The sequence below is a fragment of the Hyperolius riggenbachi genome, chromosome 12 (assembly GCF_040937935.1).
Source record: "Hyperolius riggenbachi isolate aHypRig1 chromosome 12, aHypRig1.pri, whole genome shotgun sequence".
Classification (NCBI taxonomy): domain Eukaryota; kingdom Metazoa; phylum Chordata; class Amphibia; order Anura; family Hyperoliidae; genus Hyperolius; species Hyperolius riggenbachi.
In genome coordinates, this window is record NC_090657.1 from 35179831 (window position 1) to 35194825 (window position 14995).

General features: G+C 43.7%; 1 protein-coding gene across 1 annotated transcript; it reads right to left on the bottom strand.

Moving 5' to 3' along the window:
- Positions 1-1006: 1006 nt before the first annotated feature.
- Positions 1007-13846, bottom strand: LOC137541653 (keratin, type I cytoskeletal 17-like). The gene is made up of 8 exons (XM_068263057.1): positions 13249-13846; positions 9212-9294; positions 8328-8484; positions 7714-7875; positions 7492-7617; positions 5412-5632; positions 4340-4356; positions 1007-1376 (listed from the first exon to the last, which is right to left on the bottom strand). Exons 1-8 carry the CDS (start codon positions 13774-13776, stop codon positions 1279-1281), a joined length of 1392 nt encoding a protein of 463 aa, XP_068119158.1. The 5' UTR covers positions 13777-13846; the 3' UTR covers positions 1007-1278.
- Between the last annotated feature and the right edge of the window lie 1149 nt (positions 13847-14995).

The following is a 14995-nucleotide window of genomic DNA, read 5'->3' on the forward strand; positions in this document are numbered from 1 at the left end:
AAATTTAGGTTAGGTCACTTGCCCGGAGGTTTGCCTCACAGTGGCGCAAGTGTCTAGTATAATATACTTTGCATGCAAACCATATTGGAAGCTAAAGTTCCTCCTAGATTAATAAATGTTAGCACTTGTCTTGGATGCAGGTCATGCATTTTTCAGTCTGGCAGAGGCGGTGTATGCTTGTGCGATTAACCATTCAATTGCAACATGTGTTTAGGGATGCCTAGCCTTTCCCCCCACCTTTCCTTAACTTTGTAACTATGTAACTGTCAGGTTAGCTGCTCCCAGCCCCTCCTCCTGAGTTTCCTGTTTGCATGATAAGTAGTAGCAGGTTTGCATATGATTTGCATCTGAATTGAATGCGAAGTGTGCAGAAAATCTATTTAGGTGCTGGACACTGAGCTGGTGGTCATTTCAGATGCAGCCTTGGTTCAAACTATGATGGACCCAGCTTGAGTAGTAGGGTATGTGTAATTCATTGATATGCTTTACCACTTCGAAGGTCCACTTCAATGTCTTCGGCACTCTGGAGCAGATGCATAGGATTCCATCAGAAGAATGGCGATTTATCTGCTGTCCTATCGGGAATGCTTGTTTTGGAAACTTAAAGGAGAAACCCAGATCGAGTGAACACTGACTTTGTGAAAAGACCTGTAGGAAATCATGGATCTGTTGTGTAGGTCTGTTGGTCCCCTGCTGTACGGAGATCTTGTCAATGGCAATGCAGAGAGCCCGGTGAGTAACCTCTCATTTATGCTCTTCTCAGGACTCAGCAGAGGGAAGGTGAGAGGGAAGCACTTGGGATGGGAGTGGGCCACCTTTTCATCATTAGGTACCTGTAGGCACAAGCCTACAGTGCCTTATGGAAAATCCAGCCCTGCACATTAATGATCGATTAACGATCATAAAGGGTACCTGCAATCTAGCTTATGTACGAAACTTTAGGCTTGGCTTCTCTTAGCTTACAACGCTACAGTGCTAAAAAGCAGTAAAACAGACAAAACAGAAATGCATGAAAAAGCTGATATTTATTAGAATACAAAGAGAATAAAAGAGGCCTCCAAAGGTAGCACAAGATTCAGCAGACATGACATGACTCAGAATATACAGCACAGGATACCATAGACTGATTTATGGCAGAGCAGGCACAGTCATGTGACGACACTGCAGCTCTTGTGGAACCTATGCCAGGTTATATAGTTATTGTAAATCATAATGCGATAGTCTCAGTGTGCCTCAGTCGATCAGATCTCTGTGCCAATACAAGAGTCATGCACTCGCTCAGTACTTTGATTGACGAACATCCTCTTTAGAGGAAATGATTTTGCCATTGAGTGTTTCCTCAATGATGGTGCGGACTTGACGAGTGGTTTGAGGACCTAAAATAAAACATACAAAAGTATGAGCCAGTTGGAAGATTAATTAAAGATTTTCTATTAAAAACCATTAAAGTAATACTCTTGCTTACAGTTTAGTGTGCTTACAATTTATTTAAAAGGATCCTGATCAATAATGCAAATAATACTGATTATAACCATATTTTATACAACTGGTAAGTCACCGCCTGTTCATACAGTTGTTACTCTGATACTCTGTGACTATTATGAAAGTAAACTTGCTATAGTGTGTGCTGAATTTTAATTTGCCCACACATTACTCGATTTGTGGCATAGACATCACCGCTAGTGTTGGGCGAACACCTGGATGTTCGGGTTCGGGAACGTTCGCCGAACATGGCCGCGATGTTCGGCATGTTTGGGCCGAACCCCGAACTCCCCGAACATCCCGCTTTTGGGGGCCCTATGGGGTCGCAGGCATAAGGGGGGAGCATGCCCCAATCGCGGGGGGGGGGGTCGGAAATTCCCCCACCCCCTCCGCTAGCGCTCCCCCCTCTGCCCGCTTCCCCATACAAAAGTTTGACGAAAGTAAAATAGTACCGGTGGTGGTGGCTGGCTGCTGCAGTGGCTGGCTGGCACTATGAAGTGACTGAGGAGGAGGAGTCGGAGTAGGACGCGTTGAGGGAGGCCGGGCAGCGGGCGGTTCAGCGGTAGTACCCTTGTGGTACTTCCGCCCTTTCTCTGACCTCACGTCCTCTGCATACGAGGGTACGCGTCACGCGTACCCTCGTATGCGTCATCACGCAGAGGACGTGAGGTCAGAGAAAGGGCGGAAGTACTACAAGGGTACTACCGCTGAACCGCCCGCTGCCCGGCCTCCCTCAACGCGTCCTACTCCGACTCCTCCTCCTCAGTCACTTCATAGTGCCAGCCAGCCACTGCAGCAGCCAGCCACCACCACCGGTACTATTTTACTTTCGTCAAACTTTTGTATGGGGAAGCGGGCAGAGGGGGGAGCGCTAGCGGAGGGGGTGGGGGGAATTTCCGTTTCCCCCCCCCCCCCCCCCGCGATCGGGGCATGCTCCCCCCTTATGCCTGCGACCCCATAGGGGGCCGTATTCGGCCGAACAGGGCCCTGTTCGGCCGGGCATTCAGCAGTTCGGGCGAACCCGAACAGTTTGGCCGAACACCACCAGGTGTTCGGCTGAACTCGATCATCACCCGAACAGGGTGATGTTCTGCAGAACCCACAGTGGCGAACACTGTTCGCCCAACACTAATCACCGCACACCGGAACGTGGCCACACCCAACCTTAATTCCAATTGGTTTCTGCTCAAAATCGATCAAAATTATCAGTTTGGCATGCTAGAAAGTTCTCACTTGCGCAGTGGTAGCAACATTTATTTCCAGATAACCAATGTGAAATGTGTACCCCTTCCCCAAACCCCTCCGACCAAGTCACCCATACAGGTGGCAGCCATTACTTCTGAGCTTAGTAGGAGGTTTTAGATCATGGGTGTGTTTGTCATCAGCTACCCTCCCTCACAGGGGCGTCGTCTATGTGAAATCTCAAACAAGCTGAAATCACCTCCCCTGTGACATTATCAGTAGCAGCCTGTGTTTTGTTTTTGTATCTCCTCCACCAGTCTGCCGGATTCTGTCCCGGCAATATGAAAGGAAGGGAGGGGTTCCTCCAATAAATGTAAATATTTTATATTTGTCATCATGCAGCTAAAAAAAAGGCTGTTATTTATTATTATAAGTTAGAAAATAGATTTTATTTCTGAAATCTTGTATTTTTAATTTGGGTCCACTTTAACAACACTTAAAGAGACACTGAAGCGAACTTATTTTCCCCATTTTACCTTATAAGTCGCTTCAGTGCTCTCAAGCCAAGTAATCTGCCACATCCCCGCCGCAAAACGAGCGCTGTAGAGCCCCCAAATCCCCTGGGGGCAATCTGGCTGGCATTTCCTGGAAGGGGCAGAGTTTTCAGCTGCAGCTCTGCCCCGCCTGACGTCAATCGTGGCGCATCACTGCCTCTCCCCGCCCCTCTCACTCTTCCTTCATAGAGAGGGGCGGGGAGAGGCGGCGATCCGTGTGGCAATTGACGTCAGGAGGGGCAGAGCTACAGCTGGAAGCTCTGCCCCTCAGCACAGCAAAATCCACTACCAAGTTGGTCGTGGATATTTGCGGATGGATGTGGGGGCTCTGCAGCGCTCGTTTAGCGGCGGGGACCTATCAGATTACTTGGCTTGAGAGCACTGAAGCGACATAAGGTAAAATGGGGAAAATAAGTTTGCTTCAGTGTCTCTTTAATTATAGCACAGTAACACTTTAGATGCAAAATACATCACAAAGTGCAGCTAATAATATGCAAGGTACAACTGCCCTAAATTGAGATACTGGTCCTTTTACTTTATATTACATTTTAGTTTACACTTGTTTAATGTCCTTTACAAAGCTTGGCAGAAGATGGGCAAGGAGTATAGCTCTTATGGCTATGTTGGGGACATTAGACCATAACTATGGTGGTAGGGATTAGATTGTGAGCTTATCTGAGGACAATTAGTGACATGACTATGTACTCTGTAAAGCGCTGAGGAAGATATTAGCGCTATAGAAATACTCAATGATAATAATGACCAGTAATCCCCAAATCTTTAAAGATTCTGCTACACCCGCCTTTTAGAAATATTGATATAAATGCATGATGCTGTTATAAAGAGGAATTCTCCACTCGTCATATCCAAACCCTAGTGATTTCTTTATAGATATGGTTACTAGGGATGGTTGGTTAATGTGATGCAAATAATTCCAAATTGATGCTGGATTATGTAAATTTATAATGCAAATGTATGCATCTTGAAAATGGACCAATCCAATTCTGAGTTGGAAAAAATTTGCATATTGAAACTTGCATCATCCTGCATCTCCTTTGAATTATTTCCATTTGATTTACCATCCCTATTGTTTATAGAGGGATATAATTAAATATACTCACTTTCTTTGTAGGGAATGCTGTTGGGAGAGGAGGAGACAAAAATAGAAAAATACATTGTTACAAACTTTACAAGTTGAATCACCATAGAATGTTACATTTCTAAGCATGCTGTTAGGGAATTGTCTTAGAGCGAGCCCACACTCTTGCACAGCACACAATAAAAAGTCTTTATTTCACATAGTTGCTGAAGAAATTCACTTCTCTTTGTTCTGTGTTTGTTTAGGCAAATCTACTTGTCTAATTCGTTCTGATTAGTACACTGAGGCTTAACCCTTCCAGTGCCTTTTTCAAAAGTGAAACCAATTGAAACTTCAGGATTTTTTTTAGGATTCTCATAAATTGTAATGACATTTTTTTCTCCATAAAGTTTATCATACTTTGGTTAACATTTTAAAGCAGAGAGGAACTTCTGAGTTTGGTTCCATTTTAAGCAATAACTTGAATGTTACAGTGTAAAAATTATTACAACTGTGCAAATGTACTCCTGAAAGATGTATATACTGCGTGTCTTCTTACTTAGCTTCACTTATTTAGTAGGAGAATTACTCTGAAGCCGATAACAAACCCTAGTGGCGGTTTCTCTGCCTGCTACCTGCCTGCTACAGGGCCTCAGGGGAGATGGAAACCAGGCCCATGACATCCACCTAGACTGCCTTATGGGTAATGCAACTCTAAACAGAGTGCAATATAACCATTTGTGATACAAAGTCTGTTAAATGCTACAGAAATACAGACACCTTTCCACAGCTAAATTCAACTGACCAAACACTTTTTCTGCTATTGGTTATTGGAACTGATAAGATACGGAAAGCTGATTATAGCTCTGTGGAGCTTTATCCCTTTGTGTTGCCAGTTTATTAGCAAGTCCCTGTATGTAAGCAGCTAGTGATTGCATTCAGGTGGGAAACGCAGACAAACTAAACCAAAACCTATTGTTGTTTCCCAATTAAGTGTAAAAAAACTGAAAGATTTGTTTTAAGGTCATACTTATAATAGTCTGCCTCTATATCTAGTTCACTGCTCATGCCTGCCCGCTGTATAGTTAGTTCAGCATCTTTTTGTTTCTACTTACTTAGAATCTTCTCCATCCAGAAGACGTCTGTAGGTGGCGATTTCCTGTTCCAGGCGGGTCTTGACATCCATGAGAATTTTGTATTCGTAGCTCTGGCGTTCCATATCTGAGCGCAACTCTGCCAGCTGAACTTCAACACCACTGATCAGCTCCTGTATCTGAGAGAGCTGTACACAGTACCGACCTTCTGTCTCCGCCAGGGTGCCTTCCAATGCTGCTTTCTGTGGTAAGAGAACAGACAGGTATGTTTTATTAGAGACTATGTTAGAGTTATAGTTTTCTATTGGAGGATGATTATGATGATGCTTCCTGTAGGACAAACCACTTCACCACCCATGATCCTTAGAGATTACTGGTGGCTGTAATACCCAACTAACCACACTGAATGCCAGTGGCTGATGTCACTTTGCAGTCCTTCTGGCCAACAGATGACAAAAAGTACATTTCCAATAATACACTCCTATTGTCATTCCAATACAGGAAGTGTGGGAGGTGTGGCGATATTTTATTTTTCAGGTAAAATAGAGGTATAATAAAATCTGTGTAAGTTTCAGTGAAGTTATATTTTCTTGTTTGTTTTTATTACATTTTGACTATAGCTATTCTATGACAGACAGGCAGGCCCAGATTTACCTCAGAAGAGCCTATAGGCACAAATGTCCTGGCACCTTAGACTTCGCCCGCCAGGAACCTATAAATCCCACCAAACTGCACCACAAGTGTGCTGGCTGCCCCCCATCACTTTTCCCTTCCTTCTCCTGCCCGTCATGGGTAGCTACAGGTGCCCCTTAGTATTAAAGGGACACTTAAGTCAAACAAAAAAAAATGAGTTTTACTCACCTGGGGCTTCCAATAGCCCCCTGCAGCTGTCCGGTGCCCTCGCCGTCTCCCTCCAATCCTCCTGGCCCTGCCGGCAGCCACTTCCTGTTTCGGTGACAGGAGCTGACAGGCTGGGGACGCGAGTGATTCTTCGCGTTACTGGCCATAATAGCACCATCTATGCTGCTATAGCATATATCATATACTATATAGCAGCATAGAGGGTGCTAATGTGTCTGGGAACGTGAAGAATCGCTCGCTTTCCCAGCCTGTCAGCTCCTGTCACCGAAACAGGAAGTGGCTGCCGGCAGGGCCAGGAGGATTAGTGAGTGGCTGCAAGGGCACCGGACAGCTGCAGGGGGCTATTGGAAGCCCCAGGTGAGTAAAACTCTTTTTTTTTTTTGACTAAAGTGTCCCTTTAAGTAGCTAGAACTACTCCCCGTTTTAAGTAGCTAGTGGTGCCTGAAGGGAGAGCTCGTCAGTGGAATGCCAAGAGCTGCGTGAGTAACGTCTCATTTACACTCTCATCAGGACTCTGTATAGGCAAGGAGGGAATGAAGAGCTCGGGTAGAGGAGTGAGCCGCCTTTCCAACATCAGGCGCCTATAGGCACGTGCCTTCCTGTTCTGTACATGGTCCTGACATCACCAGCAATGCAGACAAAAAAAGTCAGCTGAAATCAGCTATGGGAAAGAATAAATAGTGGAAACACGCTGTCCTAAGCATGTCTGTTACTTTGAGATGCAGATATTGTCACATTTATTTAAAGAGAAACTCCGGCCAAGAATTGAACTTTATCCCAATCAGTAGCTGATACCCCCTTTTACATTAGAAATCTATTCCTTTTCACAAACAGACCATCAGGGGGCGCTGTATGGCTGATATTGTGGTGAACCCCCCCCCCCCCCCCCCCACAAAGAAATTCTGAGTACGTACTCTTGGCAGTTTCCTGTCTGTGAACCTTGCTGCATTGTGGGAAATAGCTGTTTACAGCTGTTTCCAACTGCCAAAACAGCAAACAGCAGCTACATCACCTGCCAGCAGTAAAAATGTCACCATGTGATAAATGTCAGAATATAAATCAGGGATTTAAAATATTTTACAATGGGCAAACACTGACTAAATCATTTATACATAATTATTGTAAAAATGAAGCACTTTTTTATTACATTATTTTCACTGGAGTTCCTTTTTAAAGCAGGCCTTAGGTAAAAGCGTTAACTAATGATCGGCTATAAGAGCATTTTAGACTAAGGTCTTACCATGCTTAGCTGAGTCTGGAGTTCGATCTCCAAGCTTTGAAAGGTACGTCTGAGGTCTGTGATTTCGGATTTACTGGACTGGATCTGTTCACTGTGACTTGCGACTTCCCTGTTCAGCTCTTCTGTCTGTCAGGAAAACACACACAATAAATATGTTATTGTACTTGTACTCAGGCTAACAAAACATGTTACAGATCCACCAGCATTGTAAGGTTACCGTACCCTCTTAAAGTACCATTCTTCAACATCTTTGCGGTTCTTTTCAGCCAGGGTTTCATATTGATTTCTCATATCAGTCAAGATCTTGGTCAGGTCAACAGCTGGGGCCGCATCCATCTCAACATTAACGGTACCACCGACTTGTCCACGGAGAGAGTTCATTTCCTACACAACAGAAGTTGCATTATAGGAACTGACTATTGGTCATAATTTCCTTCAATACATCTTGGAAGATAATAACCCAAAGTCTCTTATTTCTAGATGGTTTCATATTTTGTATTTCACTATTACCACTACACAACTAGCATTTAAGAAGGATCATATTACTTGGCTATTTTTTATAAATGGATAGACATGTTAAGGGTTCAGTTGGGTTAATGAAAGATATATTCAACTGGGAAGGTCTTGGTGTAAACCCAAAACACTACAAGCACCGAATCTCCTACAAGAGGAGATTAGGTCCACCACACTAAGGGTAGCGATGGTTGGCTATTCCCTCTGTTGCTCTCGTGATCCTTTGTAAGGACTGAGTGAAAACTTAAAAATCATTACATAGTTATCTATGTGATCCCATCGCTCTTCAAAATAATTTGCCCCCAAATTATTTTTATCCCTACCTCTTCATGGTTCTTCTTCAGGTAGACCAACTCTTCCTTCAAGCTCTCAATCTGGATCTCCATGTCGGATCTTGTTAGGGTGAGCTCGTCCAGGACTTTACGGAGACCATTGATGTCAGCCTCAACATTCAGGCGCAGGGCCTGTTCACTTTCAAACCTAAACAAAAAAGTGGCAATTAAAAAATCAACCTTATTTTATGGTGCATTTATATATTCTTCCACTGTCTGTACATATGCTGACGGGGTGTAACTAAAAATCATGGGGCCCAGGGGCGTAGCAATAGGGGGTGCAGAGGTTGCGACCGCATCGGGGCCCTTGGGCCAGAGGGGCCCTCCATCAACTACAGTATTATCTCTCTATTGATCCTGTGCTCATAATAATCACTTCTATAGATATTTTGAATAGTAGTAATCATTAACAAACTGCTCCCCATCCCCTTCTTGCACCTCTGACACTGTGATTGTCCTTGGCAGGTTTTGGTGCGCCGTATCAATTGTTATGTATAGAGTGCTTGGGGGGCCCCATGTAAAACTTGCATCAGGGCCCACAGCTCCTTAGCTACGCCACTGATGGGGCCCCCCAGCAATGGGGCCGTTAATGTTCACAACCCTTTGCTTGCCTCTTCTTGGTGACCCTCAAACCCTGGGGGCCATCTCACAAGGTCCATAAATCAAATGTGGCCAGCAGGATATTCACACCCATAACATGTTTAGCCACAAAAACACCCTATCTGGAGTATCAGAGAAGGATAAGGTTAGTAGTTAGGGCCCCCAAAACCTCTGGGCTCCTCTACAGTCACAGGAGCTGCTCCCCCCTAGTTACCCCCCTGGATGCTGTTTGTCAAATTGAGAAGGGGAGATAGCTTTTAGGCCTAAATGCTTACTTGGTCCTGAAGTCATCAGCAGCCAGTTTGGCGTTGTCAATCTGCAGGATAGTGCTGGCATTGTCCATGGTGGCATTCAGGATCTAAAAGATTAAGATACAATAATGAGAGGTCAGTTTACAGAAGAGATCAGGTTATTATTATCTCTCATGAGTATCATTTTCAGTTTGTCCATGTGTATTTTATCACATTGCATCCTCACAAGCGCATGTATGTTCAATTATGCTAGCATTTAAAGTGGATCCAAGATGAAGTTTTACTCATTGCATAATTGTGTTCCTTTCATATAGTTTATAGGGCATTCCTCAAGCCAAATACTTTTTTGTTTTTGTTAATTCCCTATAAACTAAACAAGCCACGCCCACAGCTTTTCAGAGAGCCAAGGCATTTTCAGACAGTGGCAAGGGCTCATGGGAGCTCAGTCTGGGCAGGAGGAGGGGGAGGTATTACTAGCCAGAGATTTCAGAGGCAGAGGGGAGGAGGAGGGGGGATTAGGTTTTTTTCACAGGCTGAGTGCTCAAGATGCAGATAAGCCTGCCTGTGTGTAATGTTTATAAACAACATGGCTGCTGTCATTGTATCACAGAAATAAATAATCATATTCTATTTAAGCTGTTTGCAGCTAGATTTGCTGTGTAAACTATCTAAACTTTAGACAAGATATATAGACAAGTTACTTGTTATAGTTCGTTTTTCATCTCAGATCCGCTTTAAGCTTTCATTGAATGCCCTGAGGGAAAGGTAATGAAGTAGATTAACGTGTCAGTGTCGATTTATGAAGACAGGTGCACTGAAAATGTTATGTGATCGTGAAGTAATTTAAAGCAACCAATCCGGTTTCAGCTGTTCAGTGAAGTAAAGATTGGGATTGGTTTCTCTGGACAACTACTTGACTTTTGCTCCAACTTTCATTGTTTATGATCTGTTAAATCAGCACCAAAGAATCCATTTAGTAAGAAAAAACGAGTGACCATCTTGTAGAAGAAACTGATTAGAAACTGCTTCTGTCTGCCACATAGTTCTTGCAGTTGAGTTGAAACACAGCAGTGAATCCTATGAATTCTCCTTACGTGTGCATAGTTTGACATCACCACCAAGATGGCAGCTCCCATGTAGCCAAAACAAAGGTTGCGGACATCATTTGAAGAAAGAAAAGTAGCAATGGAAAAACACTATTAGGCCTCTTGCACAATACTTGCGATTCCGATTTGCGATTTTTAATCGATTTTCACTTGTGATTTCGATTTTTAATTGGTACTGCATGCTGCATTTTTTCGGCGTTTTTTTTTTTTTTTATAGCATCCAGGGAAAATCGTAATCGCAAATCGGATTCGCAAATCGGATTTGCAGTGTGCAGGGGGCCTTATACTGTTACTTAAAGCAGATAATGCCACGTTTATTATTGTACCTTATGCATAGGTTATGTTTAAAAAGTGTAAGTAATTGGGGGATCTCTGTAATCCTGTCACTGGGAGATTTATCAACGCATTATCGACAGTTTTTTCTTCTTAATCTGTTCTAACCAGCAGGGAGAACAGTTCTGCATGAAAATAAGAACCTTCTTAAATCCTAGGTAATAGTGGCAATTTAGCATGAATTTCTAGAGCTGCACTACAGTTAAGAAAAGTGCAAATCCATCCCTAAACTGTGACGCAGATTAAGAAGTGCTTGATAGCAGTTCTACAGGTGTAGAACTGCAGGCTAGACAGGATTGCAGAGTGCAGGCTAGACATGATTTGTGATGTGCTCCTCCCCCCTGCTGAATTCCTCCTTAGAGCCTGCTGCTATCAAAACAGCAGGTGTGTTGGTTACCTCAGCAACAGCAGTTCCCCTCACACACTGCGCTGCCTGAGAGATCTTCCTAGCTCCTCCTACTTTACAACAGTTTTAGAAGGAATCTGCACTATCTAATGATTTCTTAAGATGCCTGAGACAGTTCTGCACAGATTTCTAAAAACCTACTAATGTTTTATCTCAGACAGTCTTGGTAAATCTGGCCCACTAAAAATCATGACTTGCCTGGCTATTTTGCTTTTCCCTTGCTCCTAATATTTTATGAATGATTGACTCAGAACAAGTCTGATCAGGTGTTGTGATGATCATACCAATAGCTGAATGTTTTTATCAGCTGTTCAGACTCTACTGAAGGCAAAAGGTTAGCATGATGACAAGGCAACTGATCTTTTTTATTTTTTTTTAAAGGATCACTAGACGGTATCCCTCTTTTCCAACCCAAAAAGCTTGGGAGGTGTGGTATACATCTTGGCCCCAAGTGTAATCCAGGCAACAGGGGTGTGGCTTCGATTGCACTAGGCAGGGTCACCATCAGAATCCATAAAAATGTTGTGGGCCCCATACATGGTAATCTTTTTTGTGCCACTCGGGTCTTTTTTTGTGCCACTCGTTCAAGGTACAATTCTTGACCTCCTTCACCCAGAGCAGGATTATCCACCAGGCAATCTAGGCAGGTGCTTGGGGCCTAGTGGGAGTGAAGGGGCCCACCTGCCACCTTCTTTGACCTCTATCCACTTCAGCTTACCAAAAGGATCAAAAGGGAACCGCAGATCTACTACCTTGCCTGGGTCCCTATTACATCTTAATCTATCTCTGCCTTAACCCCATAAGGCCCCATACTGGAGTCCTAATCCTGACCCGCCCCTTCCCTCACCTACCCACCCCCCTCAAATTCCCTTCCACCCCCAATGTAAGCTCTGACACTAGGAACTGTAAAATCAGGACGGTAACAACTGCTGCTGTAGTCTTGTGGCAGCTTTTATTGCACACTGATACTGGTAATTTAGCCTGTCTCTTGCTGATTCCATCATCATCGTGAGTCAGAGGCAAAATGGTGCAGTTGTTTCCAGTGTAAACACGTCCGTTGGTTGTGCAAACAGAAAGTTCCCATCTTTCTGCGTAACGTACATTGTGCTGTATCATAATTTGAGGCTGCAACCCTTTATTAAACTATCCAGACTATTTAGTGTCTCAACATTTTTTTTAATAGGCTGAAGCTAGTTTTCAAATTATTATGTCGTATTAAGCTACAGGGCAAGCCCACACAGAACTGGTAATTCATCTATGGGTGGAGTACGTTGCCCTGAATCATTTTAGATATCTGGGGGGGCTCTGGGGACAAAATATATCCACTATTTTTCTTTTTTTTTGCCACTTCCCACATGGTAGTCTCACTTCTCCTGCTTCAGCGTAGAGAATGAAACATATTGCACGAGGCAGTTGGGTAAGAATGGCAACTCTAGTGCAACAATATGAGTAACTGGGAATCCAAGAGACAAAAAAGACCACTAAGTGATCTAACCCATTAGCATCCCCCTATCAAAAACTGAAATAATTTTGGGCAGTCTGTGTAGCCCTTTAACTTTACCTATACTTTACTATGCCTAATAGTGTAATGCTTAAGGGCTCTGCCTCTGACACAGGCGACCAGGGTCCGAATCTCAGCTCTTCCTGTTCAGTAAGGAATTCTTGGACAAGACTCCCTAACACTGCTACTGCCTACTGAGCATGCCCTAGTGGCTGCAGCTCTTGTGCTTTGAGTCCCCCAGGAAAAAAAGCGCAATATAAATGGTCTGTGTCTAATATTTTAGCTCTTAGATTTTTGTAAATTGAACTTTAAATGTACAAATTAAATAACATAATTAAAACTAACATTTCAGTTGTGCAAAGTAAAGCAACACTGGGATACCATTATTAGAATATTACCGGTATTCCTGAAACATTCAGTCTATACAGGCTTATTCAATGAAGGAGGAGTACAAAGTGCAAAAAAGGGGTGCAAAGAAGTATAACCAAAAAAAATCAATTAGAAATAATCTCTCAAGTGGCAAAATGAAAAATAAAATCAGTAGTATTGTTGCTATGGATTGAGGCACTTTGCATCATTGCTGTGCACTACTATATTTGGTGATAAGGACGATATGAGTCATCATTCTGCATTGACAGGCATGCAAACATATACAGTATAACGGTTCAGGTACACGTGATATAACTGATGGAGAATTCACTGTAACTCCCTTTACCTTTGTACGGAGATCCTCGATGACCTTGTAGTACTGGCTGTAGTCACGGGATGGACTGGGGGCCTGCTTCTCATACCACTCTCGAATTTTAATCTCCAGCTCGGCATTGGCCTTTTCCAGAGAGCGGACTTTGTCCAAGTAAGATGCCAGACGGTCATTCAGATTCTGCATGGTCTCTTTCTCTCCTCCGACCAGGAGACTATCTCCCCCACCAAAGCTACCTCCATAGCTACCACCATAGCCACCTCCAAAGCCTCCTCCATAGCTGTAGCTATTGCTAGATGAGTAGCCACCACCCAGACCAGAACCTAGTCCACCACCTATACTACTACCAAGACCACTATATCCAGAGGAGGCCACCCTTGAGCTTGAGATGGAGATGTTTTTGCCTCCACTACCTCCATGAATACTGGGTGTCCTGTGACCAACTGAGGACAACCTGCCACCACTAAGCCCACTAAACCCCAAACCACTTAGTGATCCTGAGGTGGATGAAGTGGACTGCCTCATGCTGTATGAGCTGGTCATGATGTAACTGCAATGCCTGTCTTCTTCTAAGTGCTACTTAAGGTGTAATAGTTGAATGCTAGAAACCCAGTCTTTCCATCTCTGTCTTTATACCAGGGCATGTGGGCGGGATTTCCTCTGAACAATTGGCTCGTCTGCAGAGTCATCAGCTTTGATTTGCGTGCCAAAATTTGCGAGAGAAGCGGGATTCATGATGACCTCATTGGTCTGGGAGAATCACCCAGAGGTGTCTCATACCCCCTCCCCTATCTCCTCTTCCCTTAAACCATTTCACACAATATGCTTTCACTCATCCAGGAGGAGGTGTCCTGTGCATGTGCTCTATTAGCTCCTAAAACAAAAGATCTGATTCACTTTGAGTCAGGGAGGCTCCTGTCTTCAGGCTACGCTTTTGACATTCCTGTACACTTAACCATGTAAAAGCGTACGGCTACCCCTCCCTACTCTGGAAAGTTTGGGAACATCGCTGAAATGAGACGTTGTGTGATGAAGAAAGGGTATTGGATCTCAGTCATTAAGTAACAACCTGCTTGAGCGTTAATAATAGAAGCAGCAAGCTGTTTACCTGTAACCATATGTAATACGCATCACTCAAATGACAGTATTGTGTTTCTGTTACATTCCAAAAGCCACAAATGACAATACAAGTATATACATTTGACACTAGCTTCCAGTGATGTCATCGTTGCTGACAGTGCTTCCATTGTGTCCTCTGAGCAGCTTAGCCTCCTGTCTCACAACAGAGCATGGAGCAGGTCTTTGACAGCTAACATCATTTAGCAACATTAATTGCGCTGCTCACTAATAGTGGTTAGCGCAATGGAGAACTTCTGTTTCGACCACGTATTTGAGAAAATTGAGGAAATTTTACTTTGAAATATTTTTTTTTCATTTGCAAATCTGTGGACTGTTAAATTAGTATCTAAAGGTCCCTTTATCAATTCACAATTCTTCCCCATTCACAGGACCCAGAAACTCAGGGCTGCCTTCAGGGCATCACAGGGGGGACTGCTGTATGGGGCCCAAGTGAATATGGGGCCTGGCAAACAATGCCACACATGGGCTGCCCATTAATGTGATGAGAGGTGTCGGGAGGCTCATCCAGAAGTCACCTTAGTCAGTTAGTGATTAAAGTAAACCAAAAGTTTAACTTAAAGTCCATCAGCTCCCTCAATACCCTTCCGGTCCAATCCACTGTGCTCCTGGGAAGTCCACACAA

Bases quoted from the DNA above. Each gene is read 5' to 3' on its own strand.
- LOC137541653 (XM_068263057.1), bottom strand. From the start codon at position 13,776: ATGACCAGCTCATACAGCATGAGGCAGTCCACTTCATCCACCTCAGGA. The intron at 8,485-9,211 runs GTAAGCATTTAG...TTTTTTGTTTAG, and splicing joins GCTGATGACTTCAGGACCAA to GTTTGAAAGTGAACAGGCCC. The intron at 7,876-8,327 runs GTAGGGATAAAA...TCTGTTGTGTAG, and splicing joins TGAAGAAGAACCATGAAGAG to GAAATGAACTCTCTCCGTGG.